The sequence below is a fragment of the Emys orbicularis genome, chromosome 6 (assembly GCF_028017835.1).
Source record: "Emys orbicularis isolate rEmyOrb1 chromosome 6, rEmyOrb1.hap1, whole genome shotgun sequence".
NCBI lineage: Eukaryota > Metazoa > Chordata > Testudines > Emydidae > Emys > Emys orbicularis.
This window is the reverse complement of record NC_088688.1, coordinates 89,024,518-89,051,172: the sequence shown is the minus strand read 5'-3', so window position 1 is coordinate 89,051,172 and position 26,655 is coordinate 89,024,518. Positions and strand designations below refer to the sequence as shown.

The 26,655-nt window shown below is 40.3% G+C and overlaps 1 protein-coding gene across 1 annotated transcript in view; it reads left to right on the top strand.

Moving 5' to 3' along the window:
- Positions 1-26,655, top strand: part of AOPEP (aminopeptidase O (putative)) — a 268,577-nt gene that overhangs the window by 134,351 nt on the left and 107,571 nt on the right. Inside the window, exons 9-10 of the mRNA XM_065406348.1 lie at positions 3,588-3,631; positions 14,800-14,860. Coding sequence (XP_065262420.1) covers positions 3,588-3,631; positions 14,800-14,860 — 105 coding nt within the window. The remainder of the gene's footprint in view (positions 1-3,587; positions 3,632-14,799; positions 14,861-26,655) is intronic.

The following is a 26,655-nucleotide window of genomic DNA, read 5'->3' as shown; positions in this document are numbered from 1 at the left end:
TGGAACTCTTTGCCTGAGGAGGTTGTGAAGGCTAGGACTATAACAGGGTTTAAAAGAGAACTAGATAAATTCATGGAGGTTAAGTCCATTAATGGCTATTAGCCAGGATGGGTAAGGAATGGTGTCCCTAGCCTCTGTTTGTCAGAGGGTGGAGATGGATGGCACGAGAGAGATCACTTGATCATTACCTGTTAGGTTCACTCCCTCTGGGACACCTGGATTGGTCACTGTCAGCAGACAGGATACTGGGCTGGATGGACCTTTGGTCTGACCCAGTATGGCCATTCTTATGTTCCTAGTACTAAATACCTATCTTTAGAACCCTGAAATACATGCATTATAAACTTCAATTCTAAATCAAATATTTGTATAATACTTACAGAACAATAGGAGCATCCTAATTTCAAGGAAAATTGTAAAATGATAGCTATTGCTTTATTGTTAATAGATGTATATGCATTGTCTTTCTTCTTAATTTCCTCTCATTATCTTCTTGGAAAACAAAGAAGAGCCTGAATCAAAAAGTAGAGATTTTGTCTCACAGTAACTGAGACTATAATACAATACTAGTAGGACAAGAGATATCAGCTAATAATAGGTTATAAAACACTGATGAGATAGCAGATCAAGGGATCTGGCTAGATTAACATTTGAAGTTTCTATATAAATGGCATTGAGTATGAATACTTTCAGTCAGATTTGTATCATCCCTGTCACAGCTGTAATGATGCCAACAAATGGTAAAATCTTTTGGACATCAGTACTGACCTGGCCTGAATCTGACCTGATTTAAAGTGGAAAGGTGTATTCCATTACTGACACTTTGAACTAGGTACTCCCTCTCCTTTAACAATGTGATCAGTATTCAGCTGTTAGCCAGATGAGTTCAGGGAAAGCTCCTGGAAAAGATGGGATACCAGCAGAGAGATATAAAGCAGCAGGTCCAGCAGCACTAGCAGCGTTCCACAGCGCGATCATCAACATCTGGGAGGATGAAAACATACCACAGGACCTTCGCGATCCTACTATTGTCTCTCTTTTCAAGAACAAAGGCAGCAAAGCAGAATGTGGAAACTATAGAGGCATATCCCTCCTCTCTGTTGGAGGGAAGATCATCGCCCGCATCATCTTGAACTGCCTAATAGCCAGTATTTCCGAGGCAAATCTACCTGAAAGTCAATGTGGTTTTCGACCTGGCCGGAGCACAGTCGACATGGTGTTTGCTGTCAGACAAATACAAGAGAAGTGCATTGAACAGAACATGCACCTGTATGTTGTCTTCATAGATCTGAGAAAGGCGTTTGATACCATCAACAGGGAAGCCCTTTGGACCATTCTAACACGACTTGGCTGCCCAAGAAAATGTGTCCAGATTATACGCCTTTTTCATGACAGCATGACAGGCGAAGTATTGTCTGATGGAGCCACATCAGCCCCCTTTAACATCACCAATGGCGTGAAACAAGGATGTGTTCTCGCTCCTGTCCTATTTAACCTGTTCTTTGCATGTGTCCTTAACCATGCAGTGAAAGATCTGGACCGAGGTATATACTTGAAATACCGGCACGATGGTTCACTTTTTGACCTCCGTCACCTGAATGCAAAGACTAAAGACAGTGCAGAAACTCCTTCTTGAGGCACTCTTTGCTGACGATTGTGCCCTCATGGCTCACACTGAAAATGATCTTCAGCACATTGTCTACAAGTTTGCTGAGGCCTCGCAACTTTTCGGACTAACTATCAGCCTCGGAAAGACAGAAGTTCTCCATCAACCTGCACCTGGATCAAATGCTTCTGTCCCGAGTATCTCCATCGACGGCACTCAGCTGAAAGTAGTGGAGAACTTTAAATATCTGGGTAGTGTCATATCCAATGATGGATCACTGGATAATGAGATCAATGCACGAATATCCAAAGCAAGCCAGGCACTTGGCTGTCTGCGTGTCAAAGTTTTAAATCACCATAACATCCGGATGTCAACAAAACTGCTTGTGTACAGAGCTGTTGTTCTTTCATCTCTTTTGTACGGGTGCGAAACATGGACACTATATAGGCGTCACATCAAGCAGCTCGAAGCATTTCACATGCGCTGCCTCCGTAACATCATGAAGATCCGCTGGCAAGACAAAGTGCCCAATCTCGAAGTCCTCGAGAGAGCCCAGATGACAAGCATCGAAATGATGATCATGAAGTCACAGCTACGTTGGACCGGTCATGTCAGCCGCATGGATGCCAACAATGGTGAGCTCTGTATGGTGAGCTCTCCCAGGGCATCCGGCATATAGGTCGTCCACGGAAACGTTACAAGGACACCATCAAAGCCAATCTGCAGTACAGCAGTATCAAACCTAGGGACCTTGAGGACGCCGCCAGCGATAGAACACAGTGGCGTGCAACAGTCAGAAATACCTGCATCGCCTTTGAGGAAGACCGCTGCCGGCGTCTACAAGAGGCACGCGAACGACGTCACAGAGCATCAGCAGCGCACAATCCACTGACCGCGAACTTCCCATGCACCATCTGCAGCAAAATGTGCACCTCTAGAATTGGCTTGTATAGCCATCAGAGGGCACACCATGAGACCAACAACTGATGATCTGCACAGATTTGTCATCATCGGATCGATGGACTACCAAGAGTATTCAGCAAAACAGGGTGCCCCCATTCCCTAGGAATCAAACTTGCTGCCTTCAATACAACACTCTTTGCCAAGGGAGCAAGAGCTCGCTTTCAGGAATCATACTAAGCAATCTGTGCTGCAATGCACAGCATTACTAGGCTAATAGACCTGTCCCCAGTAAGATACTTTTAATATTAACAAACTTGATTTACTGCTAGTTAAAAATAGACGGTAAAAATTGAGAGTTATTTTTAATAATGCTTCTCTCCTGAAAACTGCTTGTGGGAGCCCAAGTAGTTAGTGTGTTGTATCAAAGTGATTCTGTATCAAAGTGATTGTTACAAAGAATGAGATTATGTTTAAAGTGATGAGTGCCAGAATACTTCTGGTATGCCAGGGGTAACTTTATAAAGAGAATGAACTGTATTTTTCTAGGCAGGGCTTGTTGCACCATCTATTATTAAGGTTGCCTGACACTTTGCGGATGTGCCTTTTGGGGGGAAAAACTATGTGAATGTGTAATTAAAGACTGTATCATTATGCAGACACATCAGGAGGCCAAAGTAAGGTTGCACAGGCAGCCTTAATTTCAGCATTTCTTAACTTTTCCTAAGTTTTGGGCACTAGAATTTGCAACCTTAATTTAAGTTCTTTTAATGTAATTTTGTTGTTGTGTGTAATAGATTCAATAAAGACAGAATGTAGGATTGTGTTAAAACAGTGAGCAGTGTTTTCAGGTTCTTTTTCTTTTAACTTGTAACACCTTTCAGCTTGACTGGCTTGGAAAATTGACAGACAAAATATATGTTATATATACAATTGAACAAAGTAATAATATAGATGAGATATAAATTTCTTTCTTATCAATCTCCTGTCTGCAGCTGTTTAAATTCTATTGCTAGTGACATAGACACAGTGTAATATTTTGACAGAGATATTAATTGTGGTGCTTTTGTTCCTTTTCCAGGATTTTCTTTACATGCTGCTGGAGGACATCCCAGAACAAAAAGGGTATGTGAGAATCAGGTTAGAAAAGATAAAGAAGGGAGTAGAAATCAGCTCTAAATATGAGTTGTGCCAACCAGAGATATCAGTAGGGGGGTTCTAGTATTACACACACCCCTGACAGGAAAGGTAAGCATAAAGATATTTTAATAGTACTGTTAATACTGAGGATACATCACACTTATGTAGCACCTAAACATTAAATAATTAGGTGCCTGACTGTCTTATGCACCCTTGAACATTTTCACCCAAGGTTATATAAGGAAGTCTGTAGTAGAGCTTTGAATAACCCCTGTTCTGTACTTTAGCTACAAAATCACCCATCCCTAAAACCATACAACTGCCAGTGTCCAAATACTAGGTCAAATTTTTCTATCCTTATTCAAGTACAAGTATATCTTACTCCACGAGTAATCCCCATTGTCTCCTCCACGAATAATCCCCTTTGTCTCCAGTGGGACTTCTTGAGGAATGAGGTGCAGTTCAAAGTGTGTAAGGAGATCAGAATCTGGCTCATCGTTAGATAATGGAGAACAGCAGTTCAGCCTACAAGAAACAAAAAATTGATCTTGTGAAAAGTAAACAGAAGATGTTGCTTGGTATTTTAGACAGCAAAAGGAAAAACAGAAATGGAAGAAATATTGTTGCCTATAGTTGATAAAGCCTGTTGGCCAAGGTAGCTCTCTGAGATATTTGCACAAATCCCACTGTTCTCAGTGAAAGTTGCATACATGTTTCTGAACATCAGGATCCCTTCATATGGTCCATTAATTTTTCCATTTATAAACTGTCATAATTGCTTGGTTCACTGTTTAATCAGAAGGTCTAGAAGTCTTCATTCTAATTTCTTGCACTCTTATTCTTGTATATTCAGCTGCTAAAAGTATCTGAGAAACTTCAGATTAAACCTGCTTCATGATGAGCAGTATGTTAGATGCAGTATCAAAATTACAAAGTCTCACAGGACTTTTATACCTTTTATACCTCATGATAGGGGGAGTAATAATTTAATAACTAATGTGTCTTTCCAACTGCCAACTCTCGACCATTGCTGAGAATACAAGTTAGAAATATTGCCAAGTTTTATCAAGTTTGAAGTGTTTTCTAAAAAATGTTTACATTTCAACTAAGAAAAATGATATTACCAACCACCCTTTTTTTCCTTTTTGGTGTCATTGAATTTTATTTTCCATAGTCATAAATATGGAGGAGAGAAAATGATGTATTTTATTGTAAAAGGGTTAATTATTACATAAGGTCCTGTAAAATATTTGGGAGCTGGTTTGACCATAAACTGCTCTGTTTTTTGCAAAGTGGTCAAAATAAAATGTGTTTGAATCATTTTACTGATCACAGTTCTGCTGTGTATTGGAAATAAAGGGCCAGTACACTCTGCATGCTGGATGAGACATATGACTTTCTCCAGTCTGTTCCACCCCTACCATATTTTCATGGCCCAGGATCATTGGAGATAATAGAGTGAGGGAGATAAAGAGGATGTCTTCTGTTGACCACCAACAAACATTTGCATTAGCATCTTGACAATTATCATATTTTCAGTTGAATGCAAGTCTACTACCAAAGAGGTATGTGTGGTAAATGTAGTGTAGGGGGATACGTGTTCTGAAATGTGGACATTTTGTAGATACTGGCATTTCAAAGGTTATGTAATTGCTTCACACCTTGGAGAGTCCAAGAAAAGATTATGGAAATGAAACTTTCAATTTCTGCTATTCTTTCGTGTCCCAGGACTTGTGAGCTACTGAGCATCCTCATTTCCCATGTAAGTCAGGATGTTTTCAGTACCTTGTAAGGTGGGTTCCCCAAAAGCATTGTGAATGTGCTACTTTTCTGTAACCCAGAGATTAAATATCAGCTATTTAAAAATTGTCTCTAATATTGGGAAGAACCAGATTATTTATTATGTGGCATCATGAGTTTAGTATATAGCAGAAAAAGATATGACATGATTCAATGGTGGGAAGTCAAAGCTTGACAAATTTAGACTGAAAATCAGGCATACATTTTAAACAGTGAGAATAATTAACCATTGGAAGATCTTACCAAAGGTCACAGTGGACTTCCATCTCTGACAATTTTAAAAATAAGATTGGATGTGTTTCTAAATGATCTGCTCTAGCAATTATTTTGAGGGAGTTCTATGGACTATGCTATACAGGAGGTCAGACTAGATGATCACAGTGGTCTGGCTTTGGAATTTATGAATCTAGCCCAGACTCATTTTTTTTTTTTTTATCTTTCCAAAAATACCTCAGGAATAATACTTGTTTAAATAATGAGAAGTGGTTTTCTAGCTCAAAAATGGTCAGGAAAAATAAGAAGTCTAGTTAGGGAAGTTAGTTCATTTTAATGACAATATGCTCTTTTTTCCATTTCTCACTTTCCCGGTGCTTAGACTTGGTGCAAAGTGTTATTTGAACAAGGAAACCAATTTTTGATCTAGATATGTGCCAAGATATTTTCACTTTTAGTAAGATCACTGCAAATGAAGTGTGGCTCCAGTTGCTCTTGCATACCCCTGTGGAATGTAAAGGCAGAATTTCAGATTCATGGTAATCTATTTTGTAACCAGACATATGATATACCTGAATTTGTCTATTGCCAAAATCACACTGGGTGCAGAGATCAGTGGTAATGCCAAGAATAACAAAAGGTCATCTGTACATAGAGCAGGCTTTTATTCCTTGTGTGTTGTAATGATGCTTTTCTATTACTGGACATTCTCTGTTATGATTTGTATAGACCTTAATAACTAGGGTAAAAAAGCAAGAGCAGAAGAGGATTCGTTGTTCTTCCAAAATTAAATTTGTCTCAACATCTTCCATTGATGAATGTTTCATCACACATGATTTCCAGGATTGGAATGAAATGCATTTAAACATAAGAGCTAAATCTAAAAAGCCTCTTTGCACAAAAATGGCAGATCTACCCAACCCAATCAAATATCATTTTAATACTAAGAAAAGCCCACTAGTTGGATGGTATTAAACACCCACAGCTCCTAATGTTTGTGATGAAGTGGTGGCCCTTATAAAAATGCTTAATGGTATAAATTTAGGCCAACCTCCTGCCTTCACTTCTGCCCGTACTGTCGACAATAGTGTTGTATTGGTGTAACTGAGAACAGAATTTGATCTATTGTAGATTTTGGCAATGAGAATTCCTGGATTATCATTGACTGAAAACAGTCATATGACAACATGGCAATTTTATATAGTTTATATGTTGGAATAATGCTAATTATTTTTCTGTTATTGGGTACATCAGGTGAGGTCTAAAGGACTCTTGCACCAAAGTTTGAGTTTCCCTCCAGTATAGGAGGGCTTTAATTTTTAGTCACACATGATTTTTCAGTTGATACCTGTTGATCGGCAACTGCATGGAAGAGATTCTTCTCCATTCAGATGCAACCTCCCAAGTGACATCCCCATTGATTTTGTCTTCCTTTCAGACCTACAAGAGATCGTTTTAAGGGGTGTCTATACTTATGCATGCAGAGTACAGACTCTGCACACCCAGCTAGCATGGGTATAAATAGTGTAAGTGGTGATGCATGGCTTACGTGAGTAGAGTGCCCTACACCTCTAAACCCCCAGGGTATGTACCCTACATGGCTTTCTACACACCCAAGCACATCTACACTGCTATTTTTAGCAGTGTAGTGTCCTGCTGCCTCCTCACTGCCAAAGCCTTTCCCTGCTGCAGTGAAAGGCTCCAGCAGTAAGAAAACGCTTTGGCAGCTCCCCAGTGCTAGAGCCTTTCCCCACTGCCTGCCCCTTCCAGAGCCTTTCACTGCCACAGTGACAACTGTGGACACAGCCTGCCTTTCACTGCAGTGTGTAGCTACACATGTAGTGCCTGTAGTCTATACACTGCGGTAAGTGTAGACATAGCCTAAGTGCCTGGTTTAGAGGACTGCTTCACATTCTGCCTTGGCTCAGTTCTGAAGGGACTTTGGCTATTGAAAACTCTCCTCCAGGGCAATATCCTCTGATAGGAGGCGAGGACCAGATAGGGTAGAGGGCATTATATATTTGCAGGCTCCTTGGTCTGCCTCCTCTCTGCTAAGGAACTTTTTGTATGAAGGACTAAGGGCCAGAGCAACTAACAGATGTCTAAGGGTATGACTACATCAGTGGAAGAGGTTTTTCTGTTGATGCAGGTAATCCACCTCTCCAAGAGGAGGTAGCTAGGTCAATGGAAGAATCCTTGACCTAGCCATATCTACACTATGGATAAGTTGACCTATGTACTGTGCTTAGGGCACAGAATTTTTCACAGCCCTCAGTGATGTAGCTAGGTTGATCTAAGTTTTAGATAAGACCAGGCCTTAATATCAGTGCCTGCCTCAGTCTGCCGAGTCTGCCCTCCTGAGCGTTCCTGTTTAGTGTGGACTGGTCTGTCCCAGAGGCTCAGGTTGTCTTGGCCTTCCCCCAGCAAACCTGAAATGTTTCTCACACATGATTGAAGTATCTTATTTTCTTCTGTTTGACTTCAAAATCCACTGCTATCATAAAAAACAAAACAAAAAAAACCCCAAACCTGCTTTCTCTTGTACCTGTGCATTATACTGCATTAAGTTTGATCATAACTCCCAGTAGCCTTGTTGCCCCCAGGACTCATGATCTTTAGCCCCTAATGCAAATTGATCCTATTCATATCTGTGCAACATGTGAGCCATGCAAAGTCCCAGTGTTTTTAAACCCCTGTTACAGAGGGTATGTTTCATCAGCTCCAGATAAATCAGAATTGCAGCTGCTTGAGCTCTGTGTGTCTAGTCTTCTTGAGTAATTAACTTCTATTACTTTTGGCTTTTTTTGATTTTTGTTATTTCATTTGCTTCCGCAAAACAAATATAAGATAAAAAGTAAAGCTACATTTTCCATAATATACTACAGACTAAGTATAGCTTGTAACTTTATTTGTAACTTTAATAACTATGACCTAGTAACCACCTTCCATGTCTTCATAAATTTCCAATTTTTCAACATACTTGGCTAAACAAGTAGATCCTGTCTCCTAGATTTTTATTAACTTACTTTCTTGGGTTAGAAAACTGCTAGTCATGATGGGGGAGATTTTTCAAAGGCACAGCTGGCTAATAGGCATCTAACTGCCAATGAAAATATTTCAAAATCTCCCTCAAAATGTCTTATTTCCTCCAATTTTTCTGTAAATTACTATACATATGCTGGTTGCAAAAAATAATCCATCAGGACAACTTAACAGGTAGTAGTAAAAATCACTGCTTGGATCTTGGATTTAATCCTTTTTGGATATATGCCTAGTCATGTTACCAGAATAATTTATCTTGAAAATGGTCATGTCAAAGAATTTGTACATCCAGATGAAGAAATAAAAATACATACTTGTAAAAGTATTTTCAATTGGATATGGCAGTCTTCTTACCCTCCTTTACTAAACTGTTATATATTTTTAATGTGCACTTTTAACAGCTGCAATGTTCCACAACAGAGGTGGCTGCATTTCCTTGTTAGTGAAGTGATTTCTATATATAAAGTTTGTAAAGTGCTTTGGGATGAAAGTCCACTATTTAAAGCCTTTTTATGATAATACTAATTCTGATTAATAATTGTATTATAATAGCATCTAGGGGCCTCATCTGAGATCAGGGCCTCATTGTGTTGGGGCGAGTACACATTAATAGATCATCCCTAGTTTGAGGCTCTTACAGTCTAAATTGATAGACAAAGGGTAGTTAAAAGGAAGTATTACCCCCATTTTACAGAAGGGGAACTTAGTATATGGAGATTGTGACTTTCCCAAGGTCACACAGGAATTCTGTGGCAGAGCTGAGAAGTGAACCCAAGTCCCAGTCCAGTACCTTAACCACAAGACCACTCGTCGTCTTTTCTTTTGTCCCAGTTCAGCAAATCACTTAAGCACGAAACTTAAATGTCTTGGTATCAATGGAATTTAAACATATGGTAAGTACCCTCTCTGAATAGGGATGCTTTTCTGAATTGAGGGTTCTATAAATATCATGGTGTAGTATGTGCTTCCTCTAAGATGTGGATCTTGCTGCAGTAATCTATGTGTAATCTGTTTTTCTGGCCTGATTCAAAGCCCATGAAGTCAGTGGGAGTCTTTCCATTGACTTCACAGGGCTTTTTGGTTAGACTCTTTGTCAACCCCAGAATGGATCTTTGCCACATGCTCTGGACAGGGGGTAACACTTGAAGACAACTTGGTTATGTCTAGTCTAGGATAAAATATGTTGTTTTTTAAGAACATTAGCTGGAATGTCCCAGCTAATATGTTCTAAAACTAGTGGAGACAAGGCATGTTCTACTTTAACATGTGCTAGCTGGATTAGTTGAAAAGTGGGTGGAGCCCAAATCAAAAGGATCGGCCATTGTAGTAACCTTTAAAAATAGGCAGCATTAGAGTTTCAGTACAATCTGAGCAACTTCTTAGCTTCATTTTTTTCCTAGATTAGTATGGTGGCTGAATAGTGTCATAAACTCCTTTCAACGACAGTGTTTTGAAATGTCCTGCTGCTGGCTCTGAACTCAGAGAAAGCTAAACTAAGACTTAGGCATTGTAAAGCTGCTGCAAATGAAATGTCATTATTTTGCATTGATTTTTACTAGAAAATCTTACCCTTATAGTATGGCTGTTCTCTAAAAGCTGCTGTAAAATTGTCATCATGCGGTTCTGTGTTTATTGTCTGTTAATGAAAACCAGATCAAATTTACTCTATTTACAAGTAAGAGGTTTTTTCCCCCTAGCTGCTAGATTTACAAACTCAGTTTAGAATCTAAAAGTCAATTTGTACTCTTTCTGACTTTTGCAACAGCGGTAATAAAGATTCTGCAGTTGGAATGTTGTCAGTAATTCTGATGATGATGCAGACATAACAGTATCCAGCTCACTTTCTTTGAATGCTGTGTTGATTCTGCAGTGTTAACAAGATTGAGAAAAAAGTTTAAAAAAAAAGTAAAAATAAAGACAATAGATTTGACCCATAATATATATATGGAAGGCAAATCTGTTGAGTTAGAAGATACCAGTTTTACAGTCACATTTCTGATCACAACTGTACTTGGCTCATCTTCTTAGAAAAAGAAAAAAGGTAAATGTTGGGAATGAAAAGAAATCAAATCAATATGTAAAATTAGAAATAACATAAAAGGGAATCTTCAACCTTCCCAATTAACCATCCTGAAATTCAAGTTAATAATTGTATACAGTGTAATTTCTTTAATAAACTGTATTTCTTCCCACTTACTTCAATGTTCTGAATTTCTCTGTCTCAGAATAGTATTTATTATTTAATTTTTCATAATATAACACTTGTACTATATTGCATCCTACATTTCTACATAATGCAACAATATAGTATCATGTGGGTGTACATAATTGCAAACAATAGCTCTGATTATTGTGGATTATCCAAACCACAGGAGTTGAAGGTGAGGTCTGAATGCTGGAATCACGTTAGCATCAGTGACAGACAGAAAGGGCATGCTGAGTCTAAGGGTATGTCTACAGTACCCGCCGGATCGGCGGGCAGCGATCAATCCAGCGGGGGTCGATTTATTGTATCTAGTCTAGACGCGATAAATCGACCCCCGAGCGCTCTCCCGTCGACTCCTGTACTGCACCACCGCGCGAGGTGGAGGCAGAGTCGACAGGGGGGCAGCAGCAGTCAACTCACCGCAGTGAAGACACTGCAGTGAGTAGGTCTAAGTATGTCAACTTCAACTATGTTATTCACGTAGCTGAAGTTGTGTAACTTAGATCGATTCTCTCCCTCCCCCCCCAGTGTAGACCAGGCCTAAGGGACCTAACAATTAAATGCTCTAAACCCAAAAGAGGTGAACAAATAGCCAGGGACCTTTAAAAGCTGGTCAAATCAAGTTTTAAATAATTAACCTAAATGTAGAATGCTACCTTGTACAAATGTAATGCCTATGTTTAATGTACTCTTGGTTATCTGTAAAAAAAAAAAAAATCAATTTCCATAATGATCAGACATGCAGAATTGTAATTTCCTGAAAGTTCAGGATCCCAGCTAAGTGGAAATGCTTCTGTTTGACTGCTGTCATTATTTGAACCACCTGATCTGAGAAAAAAATATCTGTTCATAGCATAGTCTGTTGTCTTATAAGTTAAAAGAAAATTTTAGTACAGGTAAGCAATACTCTTATTGATTTGGAGGGATTTCTTTGCCTGTGCCTGAGTTCATCCCTCTCCTTAATACTGCTAAACCATTCTGCCTTGGGATGAATTTATCCCTGAACTTTTGAAGAAAAGGTTTTTTTTGCCTGTGGAATGTACCAGTTTGCTCACTAGCATGTATTATCAAAACATTTTCTCGGGAGTGGATGGACCTGGACTCCCACCACAAAAGGCTTCATCCCCATTCACCATCCTGTGCAAATAACTAAAGCATTGCAGACAAGCTTTCAAATAGTATGGCATGAAACAGAAATACATCTATACTTCTTTAATTCCATCCTCCTTGCTCCCTTTTCCCCTAGTTCCTTCCCATTCATTTCTACAGATGATTAGCATGCTGTGATATCCCAGATATTTGGGAATGCCCTAGCTACTGAAAGACACAAAGTGACAAATCTGAGGAAGGATTATCTTATGGGTAAGGCATTAGATCTGGATTCAATTCCTGGCTCTGCCATAGACTTCCTGTGTGATGGTGAGGACGTTACTCAGGATCAACTTGTGCACCTCTTATTCATATTGTTGAACGGTTACATATATGAGTAGTCCATTGACTTCCCCTTTGGGACAGAATCTGCCACCCTTAGTCACAGTGAACAGTACTTTATTCCTCAAGTAGACAAAGCGCAGTTCACACCGGTGGTTTCGATCGGTAAAACTTCTGTAGTTCGTATGTATGTTTTTTTCACACCACTGAACAACAAAAGTTTGACTGACAGAAATACAGGGTAGACAAAGCCTTAGACAAGGTGGATAAGGTAATATCTTTTATTGGACCAACTTCTGTTGGTGAGAGAAAGCTTTCGAGCTACATTGAGCTCTTCCTCAAGGTTAGGCACTCAGAGTGTCACAGCTAAATACAAGGTCAACAGATAGTATAAGTAGTTAGCACTTATTCTAAGGGACCATTCAAAGTGAATATTTGCTAACTACTTATGCTACACTATCTGTTGACCTTGTATTTACTTGTTCTTCAAATGCACAAAGGTGCACTCCACCCTCATTCTGCAGCTATTCAGTCTGTAGTTGAATTCACTTTTTCTTGGGACAGTGATGTCAGGATACGGCTTCATGAGCCACGTTAGGGTCAGATATGCAAAACTGTATGTAACCACATCTCTTCTGGGGAATAAAGCCCCTTCTTCCCCACTGTGGTACAATCCCGACCTCCTTAGTATCCTGACATCATGAACTTTTTCTATGTGTTCAATGTTGGTGTTCATTAATCTATCCCTGTGGTCTACTAAGCCTTGAAGAACGAGTAAATACTAACCTTTGTGGGTAACATATTCACTGGTCCCTTTTGGTGGACAAAGTATTGGGATGTGTGTTTCATTGATGGTCCCGGCACAGTTCGGAAACCCCATCCTCTGAGATCCCACTATAATTTCAGAGACTTGGTTATGGCAACTACCCGTGGGTAGATCACAGTATTGATAGTATGTCAAACCTGTACAACCATCACCCCAACAGTTGACTTCCCATCCAAGAACTGGTTTGCAACTGACAACCAGGTTGCCAGGTGTTGCCGGCTTCCAAAGGGCAATAGCTACCCACTTTTGCACTGGTAAGGGTTTCTGAAAATGAGTGGTCTGGAGCTGGAGGGTTGGTGCAAGATGCTCGCACAATTCTGTGAATGTCTGCTTCCTCATTCAGATGGTCATCATCCCAGGTTTCCACCTCCCCATGCTAGTTCTCTAGGAATAGAAGCAGCACTCCCCCCATAGGCATACTGTTGCAATCCCAGCATTCAACGTGTGTTCCATGGGACTCCAGTGGATTTCTATTTACCTTTTTGCTCAGCTGTCTTAGGCATCTCACATTTTTCTGGGCCCATTCTGTCCAGTATCTGGTACTGGACTGCATGAATATTTGTCCTACAAGCTGAAGCAGAATCATACCATCAGGGATTTGCTCCATGTCTTCAATGAAGTTTGGCAGAAGGGAGAGATTACTGGAAGTTTCCGTTGACAAATGTGTGAAGGTGGCGTACAGTACCAGCCTACATGTAGCAAGGCAGTTCCCAGAGTGTCTCCTGTGACAGAAAGGACTGTGGGATATTGTCCCTGAAATGATAGCACTACCATCACATATTAAAAATGGGCAGTGTGGACATGAGTATATGCCTGTGCACAGTGTACAACTGTGACTGGCACAGCATATGTGGACGCTCAGTATGGGTACCGGGGTACGTCTGCTAACAATACATGGACAAGTATCCAGAGAAGCAGGCAAGTTTACATGTAACTTAGGATGCAAATTTAGGTCCTCATCATGCAAACACTTATGTACATGAGTAACTCAGTCCCACTGAGTTCAAATGTGACAGATTGTTTCCTTTCTTAGCAGTTATGGTTTCAGAGTGCATTGTGATTTTACCATAAATGTTATCAGGGAGAAAAGCTGACATCCAAATATATTGGATACTTACCAACTTTAAGGAGGATTTAAGTCCAGCAGTGCATTTTAAAGTCCATAAATCTAAGGCAGTTCAGACTTCATGTCAGTTTTAACTCTGGCATTTTTTCCTTTTATTTTGGTTGCTCCCTCAATAAAATACTGATTTTGACAATCTCCAGTTAATTTTGCTCCCTTTGTTTTTTTTCTCAGAAAAGAAAAACAGAAAAGCCACACAAACAGAACCATAGAGCACCTGCTCATTCTTATGTGTTTCATAAATGCAGCATAGCTTCTTGTACTTTTTCTGTCAGCTTTCATAATCACTGAATTAATCATTTTAGTTTGAAAAACATAAAATCAGATCTGTCTTAATTTGCAAGTGTCATCTCTGGTAATGTTATTAATTAAAAAGAACAAGAACTGAATTATAAACTACTGCTATAGTCTGCAAGGCTTTTATTCTGTTTTTACACAACATGTTTTTCTCTAGAAAATGTACATATTTTTGTAGGTATGTTCCATGAAACAAGTTTAATTTTATTTTAAAGGTACGGGCTATCTGTTGAAAATATCATCCGGGCCTGGCTTGACACTTCTGGAATACCAAAGGTAAATGCAAAGTATCTTTTCTCAATAAATTTCAGACAATGACTTTTTGTTCAAATCCCTGCCTCACAGGAATGGCACAAAATAAATCTCTGTTTTGATGACATCTGCTCTGCATGCCTTTATACTGTATAGAATGGGACTCACCTTTTTATCAGTTACAGGTTTATCAGTTGCAAATAAGCTGCCAAAGGAAAATCTTTGAAACCTTATTTTATTATTAAATATTCTGATCATTGGAAAGTGTGCTGTAAGGTATTGTAATGAGGTTCACTACATGTAAGGAGCACTGTTTGCCGATGTCAATTGGTGAATTACTGTGACAGCCCTGCTGACAGCAGTAACGTCAATAAATATTAAATTGCCTGTACTTTGATATTTCATGAATGTTGAGTATTGATCACAGATCTTCCCAATCTGTTACATGAATTATGTGTGTTATAGAGAAGTGCCACCTCTACTCTAGTTAATGTGGGGGAGGGATAGCTCAGTGGTTTGAGCATTTGCCTGCTAAACCCAGGGTTATGAGCTCAATCCTTGAGGGGGCCACTTAGGGATCTGGAGCAAAATCAGTACTTGGTCCTGCTAGGGAAGGCAGGGGGCTGGACTCGATGACCTTTCAGGGTCCCTTCTAGTTCTGTGAGATAGGTATATCTCCATATAAGGTTGAGCATCACTTTCTGTTGAAAGGTTGACTATTGTAAGTTCTATGCTCTGCCTCTTGAGGGTGATTGGTTGTGTTAGTGGTCCAAATTTGTGGTCATTTGAGCCAGGGTCTCCTGAGAGTCCACCTAAAAAAACATTTCACAAAATCACCTGGTTCTTCTAACTCCTTTTGTGTACACCTCAGGCTCAAACTATGGTGCTGATTCTTCCCAACTGACCTCAGGTGCTTGGGATTTATCTCAACTAGTTCATGGTACCCACTGTCCCCTTGGGAAAGCAATATTGAAAAAGGTTTTAAGGGTAAAGTTTGTAACTCCAGGTCAGCACATGCCAAACTGAAGTGCCTACTGTCACGGAGTATGGGGGAGTCAGGGCTCTGCACCCCCCACTTCCTGCGATTCACCATGACTCTCAGTAAAACAGAAGGTTTATTAAATGACAGGAACACAGTCCAAAACAGAGCTTGTAGGTACAGACAACAGGACCCCCTCAGTCAGGTCCATCTTGGGGGGCAGGGAGCTAGACCCCTGGGGCGCTCCCTCCGTTTCCCCAGCCAGCTCCAAACTGAAACTCCCCAGTCCCTCCCCTGGCCTTTGTCTCTTTCCCGGGCCAGGAGGTCACCTGATCCCTTTGTTCTCCAACACCTTCAGTTGGCACCTTTGCAGAGGAGGGGACCAGGCCATCAGTTGCCAGGAGACAGCGTGTCGGCCATTCTCTGTGCAGACACCATCACACTGGCCCTTTCAGGCTCTGCAACAATCACACCCCCTTATCCCACCACCTAGATACTTAAGAAATGCATAGGGGAAACTGAAGCACCCACACAGTATTCAGTGAAACCATTATGACCATTCCAACTTCGTCACACCTACAAAAAGTGAAATGCGTGTGTACAGCAAGATTAGGGCTCTGTGGAAGCCAGAAGGTTTGCAGGCAATGTGGTATCTCAGTAATTAGGTGGCTCCGGGTAACTATCACTGCTCATTGAACATGAGCTGCACCCATGCACCATGAATTTGAGCCCTACCAGCGGTAGCTTTGAGAGAATGTGTTATGCATGTTCCCTGCCCTTTTGCCTGCATTCTGCAGGGGTGCATTTTGGAAGTTTTGCCCTGAAACCAAGCTATCTGGTTTAAGAGTGACATTTTAAAGTACTCTAAAATCCACATGCAGATTCTGATTTTACTTTAGAAGTATTGTCAAGGAAATCAGCATTAATTAAATAGAGGGAAGATGAAGAACTATAGTAATCAGTTAGGGTAATGTAATCATAACTCATACTCTTCACGGGTTTCCTGAACAATGGAACTGAGTGTGATCAAAGGAAAACAAATTGTTGGCTCATTTGTTCAAGGTGTTTCTGATAGACAGGTCCCCTAACATGAGCTGCTCATAACATTTTCAGATTCTTATCACCTTTTTGGTCCTGACCTAGGGAATATTGGGTGTAGTGGTGATTTTGGAGCAGCGGGGAGGGGGAGGAATGCGGGTGTACTAGAGCAGTGCAGGAGGTGTGAGGGTTGGGAAGGTATAGGGTGGTGGCTCTGCTCCTCTGCTAACCTTCATCCTTAGGGCTGTGCTCTGCCATAGCTACTGAGCTGCCAGCACACACCCTACACAATGACTCTTATTAGTGCAAGAGATCATCTAAACACTATGTTTTTGAAAACCCAGTTCAATGACTAGAGTTCTGATGAAGAAAAATGTAGTTTTGCTTTGGTTCCTCAATGATTAAGGATTTTTGCTGTCTAGGAGCTCAGAAACATGGACACCAGAACTATCAGGAGGAAAAATTGGGCACCTTCCTCTTCGGAAGGGAAGTGGAACCATCTGTGCCCTCCTCCCCCTCCCTCTCTACCCTACAAATACTCCTTACCCACCACAGTTCCTCCCTGTTGCATCTCCACCAGGCTGAGGAAGGGGGGTCAGTGGCTCCCCTTTCCTCCACTGCTCCCTGATCAGTGAAATAACCCAGAACTCCCTCCCTTCCCATGCTGACTTCAGCAGTGGGGAAAGGGCTCCAGGCTCACCCTTCTCTTTGATGCAGCTGTTCCTAGGGGGAAAGTGTGGTTGCAGAGCAGCACAGGAGAATGTGAGGAAGAAAGGAAGGAAGGTCAGAGTTGTGCAGTGCGGGATCTAGGAAGGCTTCAGCTCTTTCCCCAAACTCTAGATCTCTATTATCCCCCTCTGCATTTCTCTCCCTGCTTCATTATATGTTCCCACAGTGCTGAGACCATGATGGGAAAAGTGATGAAGCAAGTTCATTGCATGGCATGAGCACCCACTGCTGAGAGTGAGTCGAGAGCTGAGAACAGACACGGTAGATCCATGGCAGAGGCATACAATGAAGACACTGGGGTGGGAAATGGAATGGGGATGTTCAGTGCCTGGCGCTGTACGCAGCACTGAAATCATATTTGGGAGTTGAGAACATGCTCAAGGCATTCACCAAGCATACTGTGCTGAAACCGGGTGAGGAGTTGAGAACAGGCCTACTCAGTGCATGGTGTTTGGCTACAAGCACTGGAACCAAGGGAGGGGAGATAAGAACACCCAATGAGATGACGAGTATCAGAGGGGTAGCCGTGTTAGTCTGGATCTGTAAAAAGCGACAAAGAATCCTGTGACACCTTATAGACTAACAGACGTATTGGAGCATAAGCTTTCGTGGGTGAATACCCACTTCATCAGACGCATGCGTGTTCACCCACGAAAGCTTATGCTCCAATACATCTGTTAGTCTATAAGGTGCCACAGGACTCTTTGTCGCCAATGAGATGAGTGAATCAGTGCACACCTTTCAGAACTTTTGTTTCGAAGTTGTATTAATCTCAACTGGGTATTCTCATTTAGCTAAGAACGTCTAATTGAGATGACTGGGCCACTTCCCACCTCTCTGATGCTCCTATACTGCTCAGAGTAAGCTGTAGCTGCAGACTTAGGATCAGGAAAGGGAGGAGGACCTGGAAATATTGGATGGGGGTGGGTTTATCTGCTTTGGAGGATGGTGGGGCAAGGTGATTTGAGAAGAAGAGACTGACACTGGTCTCCTCTCACATACTTAAAGTTACTGTAACTTACATGAAATAAAACTTTCAAAATATTGTGAAATAATCCATGTTTACTCTCCCTCCCCTGTCAACAACTCCACACTCAAAAACCACAACCATTATCACCATTCGACTACAGCAAAGAGCACAGGAGGGGGGAAGATGATTTATAAACTATGTAGCATCTTTAACTTATCCTTAGTTCCACCTGCAAACCCACATGGTAACTACACTTCCCTAATTTAACACTATCTCCTACAAAAACAACTCTTTTTTGTTTTTTGATTTTTTTTAAAACACCTAGGAAATTCACTGACAAAATACTTTAACACAGAGATAAAGTTGTCCAGGGAGTGCCTGGTGCCCTTCCAAAACATTGAGTCTAACTGCATTCAAACCTCTGAAAACCAGGAAATACACAGCTAAAATACACACCATCTCCACAACACAATCTTAACTCTGCCCTCTTTGAGCAATGCTCCAACATGCCTTTAACACACATACTTGCACTCAGCCTTTGTAGATGCTGCAGAACACTAAGGGAACAGTGTACATGAGCACTGTAGGACAAATTCTTAACATCTTCTCTTTGCTAAGGCAAAGCTTGGGTTTAGGTCAGGAGTAGCAAAGTGGAGCTATCTACACCTGGTCTATGCTCATACTGAGTCTACTCCATGCAAATCACTCCAGGCTTGCTAAATGGTACAGTCCCTTCACCAGGCTGCTGACAATCCCTATGATAGGATTACTCCTGTCACCACTACTGATACAACCTGCAGAACTCGGCACTGAAATGAGACATACTTGATGTCTCAAGGAACATATGCATCTCTCCTCATATCATAGAATCATAGGACTGAAGGGGACCTCTTGAGGTCATCTAGTCCAGTCCCCTGCACTCATGGCAGGACTATGTAATAACTAGACCATCCCTGACAGGTGTTTGTCTAACCTGCTCTTAAAAATCTCCAATGATGGAGATTCCACAATGTCCCTAGGCAATTTATTCCAGTGCTTAACTACCCTGACAGTTAGGAAGTTTTTCCTAATGTCCAACCTAAACCAGCCTTTAAACCTGCAATTTAAGCCCATTGCTTCTTGTCCTATCCTCAGAGGTTCAGGAGAACAATTTTTCTCCCTCCTCCTTGTAACAACCTTTATGTACTTGAAAACTGTTATCATGTCCTCCCCCTTTTAGTCGTCTCTTCTCCAGACTAAACAAACCCAATTGTTTCAATCTTCCCTCATACGTCATGTTTTCTAGACCTTTAATAATTGTTGTTGCTCTTCTCTGGACTTTCTCCAATTTGTCCACATCTTTCCTGAAATGTGGCACCCAGAACTGGACATAATACTCCAGTTGAGGCCTAATCAGTGCATAGTAGATTGGAAGAATTACTTCTTGTGTCTTGCTTACAACACTCCTGCTGACTCATATTTAGCCTGTGATCCACTATGACCCCCAGATCCCTTTCCACAGTCCTCCTTCCTAGGCAAGTCATTTCCCATTTTGTATGTGTGCAACTGATTGTTCTTTGCTAAATGGAGTACTTTGCATTTGTCCTTATTGAATTTCATCCTATTTACTTCAGACCATTTCTCCAATTTGTCCAGAACATTTTGAATTTTAATCCTGTCCTCCAAAGCACTAGAAACCCCTCCCAGCTTGGTATAATCTGCAAACTTTAAAAGTGTATTCTCTATGCCGTTATCTAAATCATTGACGAAGATATTGAACAGAACCAGACCCAGAACCGATCCCTGCAGGACCCCACTTGATATGCCCTTGTAGCTTGATTGTAAACCACTGATAACCACTGGTTTTCTAACCAGTTATGCACCCACTTTATAGTAGTTCCGTCTAGGTTTATTTCTCTAGTTTGTTTATGAGACAGTATCAAAAGCCTTACTAAAGTCAAGATATACCACATCTACCGCTTCCCCCTAATCTACAAGACTTGTTACCCTGTCAAAAAAAGCTATTAGATTGGTATGACAGATTTGTTCTTGACAAATCCATGCTACCTGTTACTTATCACCTTATAGATGTTTGCAAATTGATTGCTTAATTATTTGCTCCATTATCTTTCTGGGTACTGAAGTTAAGCTGACTGGTTTGTAATTCTCTCGGTTGTCATTATTTCCCTTTTTATAGATTGGCACTATATTTGTGCTTTTTCAGTCCTCTGGAATCTCTCCCATTTTCCATGACTTTTCAAAGATAATCGCTAATGGCTCAGATATCTCCTTAGTCAGCTCCTTGAGTATTCTAGGATGTATTTCATCAGGCCCTGATGACTTGAAGACAGACATCTAACTTGTCTAAGTAACTTTTAACTTGTTCTTTCCCTATTTTAGCCTCTGATCCTACCTCATTTTCAATGGCATTCACTATGTTAGACATCCAGTCGCTACTAAACTTTTTGGTGAAAACTGAAACCAAAGAGTCATTTAGCGCTTCTGCTATTTCCACATTTTCTGTTATTGTTTTTCCCGCCTGCTCTAACTAATCCCTCTAACTTTCAGTACAACTCGGCCTAACGTGAACACAGCTGGAGAGCATGCAAATACATACTGGAATTCATATCTTTCAAACACAATGCAAACAATGGCACATTCTCTTTGTTTCTTCATGTCAACTTATGACAGTAGCTATACTGAACCATTCCCAATGGCTATTGCCAGCTCCATGGGGCAGAGTTAAGGTTGCATTGTGGAGGTAGCACATACCTTAAGTCTTTATTTCCTGGTTTTCAGAGCTGAACTCAATGTTCTGGAAGAGCAGGAGGCACCACCGGGCAAGTTTAAATCTGCATTAACAAAGTTTCTTGTCAGTGAATTTAGAGAGCATTATGTAGAAACTTTAGGCATGGTACCAAGCCAGTGACTTTGCAGACTCTTCTGCAAAGTTTGCTGTAAAGGATCACGACTTGATCTTTAGGTTAGGAATAACAGCAGGCATATTTAGCTGAGTTTCGTATTCCATACAGCAAACAAGAAGGTTGCTTTTTAGAACAGTTATCCTGATGGAAGGAGAAAAAAGTGTTGTTAATTGTGTGCCATTGAGTCGGCACTCCAATAATCAGCCACTAATTGGTTTGTGGGAATTTTACTTTATCCATCACTGTAAGGGATTGTTCTGAATGTGACACCAAAAATTATGGAAAAAGGTGGGGAGTAAAATGAAGGAAAAGAAATCTATAATACTTCTGATTGATGTGAAAATTGAGCTGCATATGTCTTCCTAACTAGGATTAGTACTTAAGAATATCCAGCACTGCTAGCAAGTCATTTCAGTATCTGGTGCAAGGGTCTACATAGGCAAAACCTGTGATAAAAATATTTACAAATCCAGTAGAGTCTAAATTACTATAGATTGTCTTTAAAGACCAAAAAGATTTCAAATGTTCTGTAAAAAACAACAACAGCACCAGCTAAAATGATACTGGTTTACTATTATTTCTTCCTTTGAGAACAGCACACTGACCCCTTCCCGCTCTTACTCTTTTCCATCAATAACTTTTTTGATGATTAACCCTTTTTGCCTTCAGCAGTTCTCACGCTCTTACAGAAACTGGTTTCCACTTTAGTGAAAGAAGCTGGAGTTCCTGTCATTCAGTGAATGGGACAGCTTATTTATTGAGAGGTCAATTCTGCAAGTTGAGGATCCTCAATTCACACGGAAGTCAAGGGATCTGAGGGTATTCAGCATTTCACAAGATGTTAGTAGCTTGTATTATAAATTATAATCTGAAGTTACTCATATCTTATGTTAGAACTGATTTAGTAGTTGTTTAGACAGTTTTCATTTTTGGGCAAATTGTAGCCTGGCTAGTGTGCTGGCACAGGGCTATAAGGGGACACAACCACCCCCTTATGTCCTTGTGTTGGCTACATGCATCATGGGTAGCAGCACAGAAGGGAAGCAGGCTCTGTAGAATTGTTATGTTCCCTTTCATATGGATGGGTGGAACTAAAGTTCCATTCCCACCAGCTCCAATGGACTGGGTGACAACGCTGCTCCAGACTGTCAGGCAGTATGTACTGCTGGAATGGTTATAGGCTCAGAGCAGTTTAATCCCTCCCATGAGCACTAAAGGGATCAAGAGGGAGTTTGTGACTCTCACCACCAGGACGTGCCAATTGCCCCCGATTCTGGCTACGTAATTATCTCACAATCTGACCCATTCTGCTTTTAATTTTTATTTTGCCAACACAATATTGAAAACCATGAAATACAGTGTAATATTTAAGTCATTCATAAACCTGATAATCTGAGAGCTCCACAAAGTTCTGAGTGTTCCAGCTCTAAGTTCCCACTGCAAGCACGAAAAAGCCAGCAGTGCTGCTGATAATATTAAACAGATCATATTAGAGGGTTTGACATCACCCAGGATAAAACATATAATGCATCAGTAGATATTTATTTGGAAGAAACATTGAGAATGCCCAAATTATCAAAATATTATGGTCATACATAAAATCTAAAGCTGTATTGCAAATATGGGGGAAACTACTTTTCCAGCAACACCTGGCACAGCTTCCAACTTCTAGTAGTCCAGGGGCAGTTTTTGTCCTACTGCTTATTCTGAATTAGTAAAATGGCTCCTTCATCTTTCTTCCATGTGTTTTATAATTTTGATAGTGGATCTAGTTGTTGCCAGTTTATTTGATTTTTTTTATCTTTTGTTGGTTTCCATTCAGGAAACCCACATCAGCCACAGAATACAGAGAAGATTACAAAAAGACTTCACTATCCCAGGTAGTTTACAGTATTATCCACTAAAATGGGTTTAAGATTTTTTTCTCCTGGATTATCCTAATATACAACCTACAGGCACTTGATATTCTATGGAGTTTGTTATTACACATCCAAGAAGCATCTCCAGAGATTACTTTTTTTCCCTATTCAAAATCATCATGTCAGTGTCCATCTTGCACAACTCGGCTGGGTAGTGGGGATGAATACCAGGCTGTGGATGTGGCCCTATTGAGGTGTCTTCATCCCACTGGAAGAATTAGCCTTTTGTATCCCTTACAATTCTCTGCAATGAAGCAGAGGACTGGAAATTTGTGTAGTGGAAGATTCTCTATTTCTGCCATTGGCCTACAACCAGCATGCTATCCCAAATCCTGCCCCTACACTCTTTGCACAGAACCACAGAGATCTGGCACTATATTCATGTAAAATATAACTAGCAAAACTTGAATACTAGTAAATCTCCATTAGTATTACACCCATAATAAAACCTGAAGAAGAGCTCTGTGTAAGCTCAAAAGCTTGTCGCTCTCACTAACAGAAGTTGGTCCAATAAAAGATATTACCTCAATGACCTTGTCTCACCCATAATAAAGTAATTCTGTGCTTCCTCCAGTTTGTAACCACTAGTTTCTGATCTCACATGCACTTGTGTAAATCAAGAGTTTTATAACAGAGGATGTGTTGTAATGACTGGCCTATCCTTTCTGATGTGGAAGAATTACACAGAACAGCATGACTATCTTCTGGCTACAAAACAACATAATAGAGTACATGTGATGAATGTACATATTTCTGCAGTACCCACTCATTTTCTGAATAATTTTTTTCCAGAAACATACCATGGCTGTGTTAAATAAGGTCAACGTATTGCATTGTTGAATTTGCCACTTATCAGATCAAGAATCAGCAGCCTTCAGGATGTATTGAAGTTTCAGAAGTGAAGTTTCAGAAGTTTCAGTAGCAGCTTTTCATCCTGTGCTAGGCTAATAATGACTTAACACCCATAACTTTGGTCAATGAGTTAAGCTGACATGTAGTGGAATGAGAAGCACTCAGCAGCTCTTAGAGCTGAAAAGCACCTATAAGTCCACTCAACACCCCCCACCACCTCTGACACTACTGGATTGCTCTCTAAAGCATATTTTCTTGTGTTTTTATCTTGTCTAGTTTTAAATGTCTTAGGTGATGGGGCTTCCACACCTTTCTTAGGACTACAATCTAATAGAGCTTGTTGTCAATGAAGATTTTCCTATAGTTGTCGCATTTTTTTCTTTGTAATCTGATTACTCTACTTAGAACTTCTTATTCCTCCCTAAATAAGTAATGCTTTAAAAATATATATATAAACAGTTATCTTTACCCACCCTCAACTCTCCTTAGCTGTTGTTTAGCCAACTAATATATATAAGATGATCCCTAAACCCCTTTGCTTTGTGCACTATTCTGAACGCCCTCCAATTTGTCTACATTTTCTTCTGTCCCTGTTGAAATTGAATTCTTTCTTAGTATAGGAAAAATACCATTATTTATTGGTAAGATACTATGAGTGCACTTCTAAATTGCTCTTTCATGATGAAGTGATCTTCCTCAGTGTCACATTAAATTAAAATATCTCTTTCTCAGTCAAAATATGTAGCCAATATGCTCTTTCTTGACACATTTTCCATTAGTACTTGAACTGGATATATTAAAGTGGTGATATGTGTTCCTTAAATTAAATTTGAAATTTGTATGTAATCACAAGACTACGTGACCTGTGGCTGAATCATGATCAGTGGAACTAGAGGCTATGTCTACACTACAAGCACTACAGTGGCACAGCTGTAGCGCTATAGCTATGCCACTGTAGCGCCGTAGTGTAGATACTTCCTACAGTGACAGAAGGAGCTTTTCTATCAATGTAGGTAATCCACCACCCCAAGCAGTGGTAACTAGGTCTATGGAAGAATTCTTCCGTTGACCTGGCTGTGTCTACACCAGTGGGTGGGTCAGCTTAACTGTGGCGCTGAGGGTGTGAATTTTTACACATCCCTGAACAACATAGTTAGCTTGATCTATATTTTAAGTGTAGGCCTGGGCCAGAGCCAGAGGGCCCATGTTCCCTAGAGGAACTGTTTATGGGTGAGACAGCAGGAGAACTGAGAAACTAATGGAGTTAGGCTAGAAGAAACACAGCTATGTAGACAGAGCATGCATGGAGTCTAATAAAATTCTACTTGTTCAACTTATCCTGCATTCAGCTTCACTCGTTGCTAACAAAACAGTGTCCAAAACAGCAAATACCACAATCAGATTGCATGAGTTGACAGTACTCTTCTTCCTGCTCCCCCGCCCTCTTGCCCAGCTTGTCTCTTTCTGTTCCTATTTAGGACTTAATTCCACATTTACTCTACTTGATTCCAGTATGCACTACGCCACATGAGCATGAGTGGCAGAATAGGGACACTAATTCTGAATGAACAACTGGACATAAACTCCTCCTAGAGACTTAAGAGTTGAGCCATGTTTGTTTTAGTCTTTTTAAACCTTTATTTCCTTTTTCCTCTGCTGGTTTTGTTTCTTGGTTGAAAATGCTTTTCAGTAGCATTCACAATTATATGGGCTTCTATGCATAATCTGTCATTTAAGCCCCATCTTCTAGTGCTATTTGTAAATGAATATACCTTGTGCACACTGCTCTCCAAAGATGTAATGTCAAGAAAATTCTTCCACTAGTTGGTATTCATTTATTCATGGTCGTTAAGGTTCTTGTTTATTTTCTACCTGTTCTTGCTATTTTCTACGTGTTTTGGATTATTTCAGCAAGTGTCTGGTTTTGTATCTGGCTGGCTCTTAGACTGTCCAGTTTGATGTAGAAAGTGAACTGGATGATTAGGGTTATTGGAGATCTGAGGGCCAAACTTCATGAGCCAATTAAACAATCCAGGAAAAATATAATTTGTGAAATGCCAAAAATCAATGTAAGAAATGTCTTTTATTGGTTTTATAAACTTTTGGGGGATGTTACAGCAACACCTTTATTTACTATGAATAATAGGTTATTACTAAGGAGAGTTCCTGGCTGTTGTCCCACTTACAAACTTTATAGATTTCCTGTTTCCTATTACTAAGAGAGAATGATGACTAAGGGGCTCTTAGGATAGATTGCATAGATGATGCATCATAAATTAGTAGTTAACAGTCAATTACTAACAAACTGACCAAATCCAAATGTCATTAGAAAGGAGTGCTCCTCTTACACCTCTCGAAGATAGTTATCATTTGTTTATCTATTAGTTTTACAGTGTGTATAGACAGGCATTCAGCAAAGAAGTAACTCC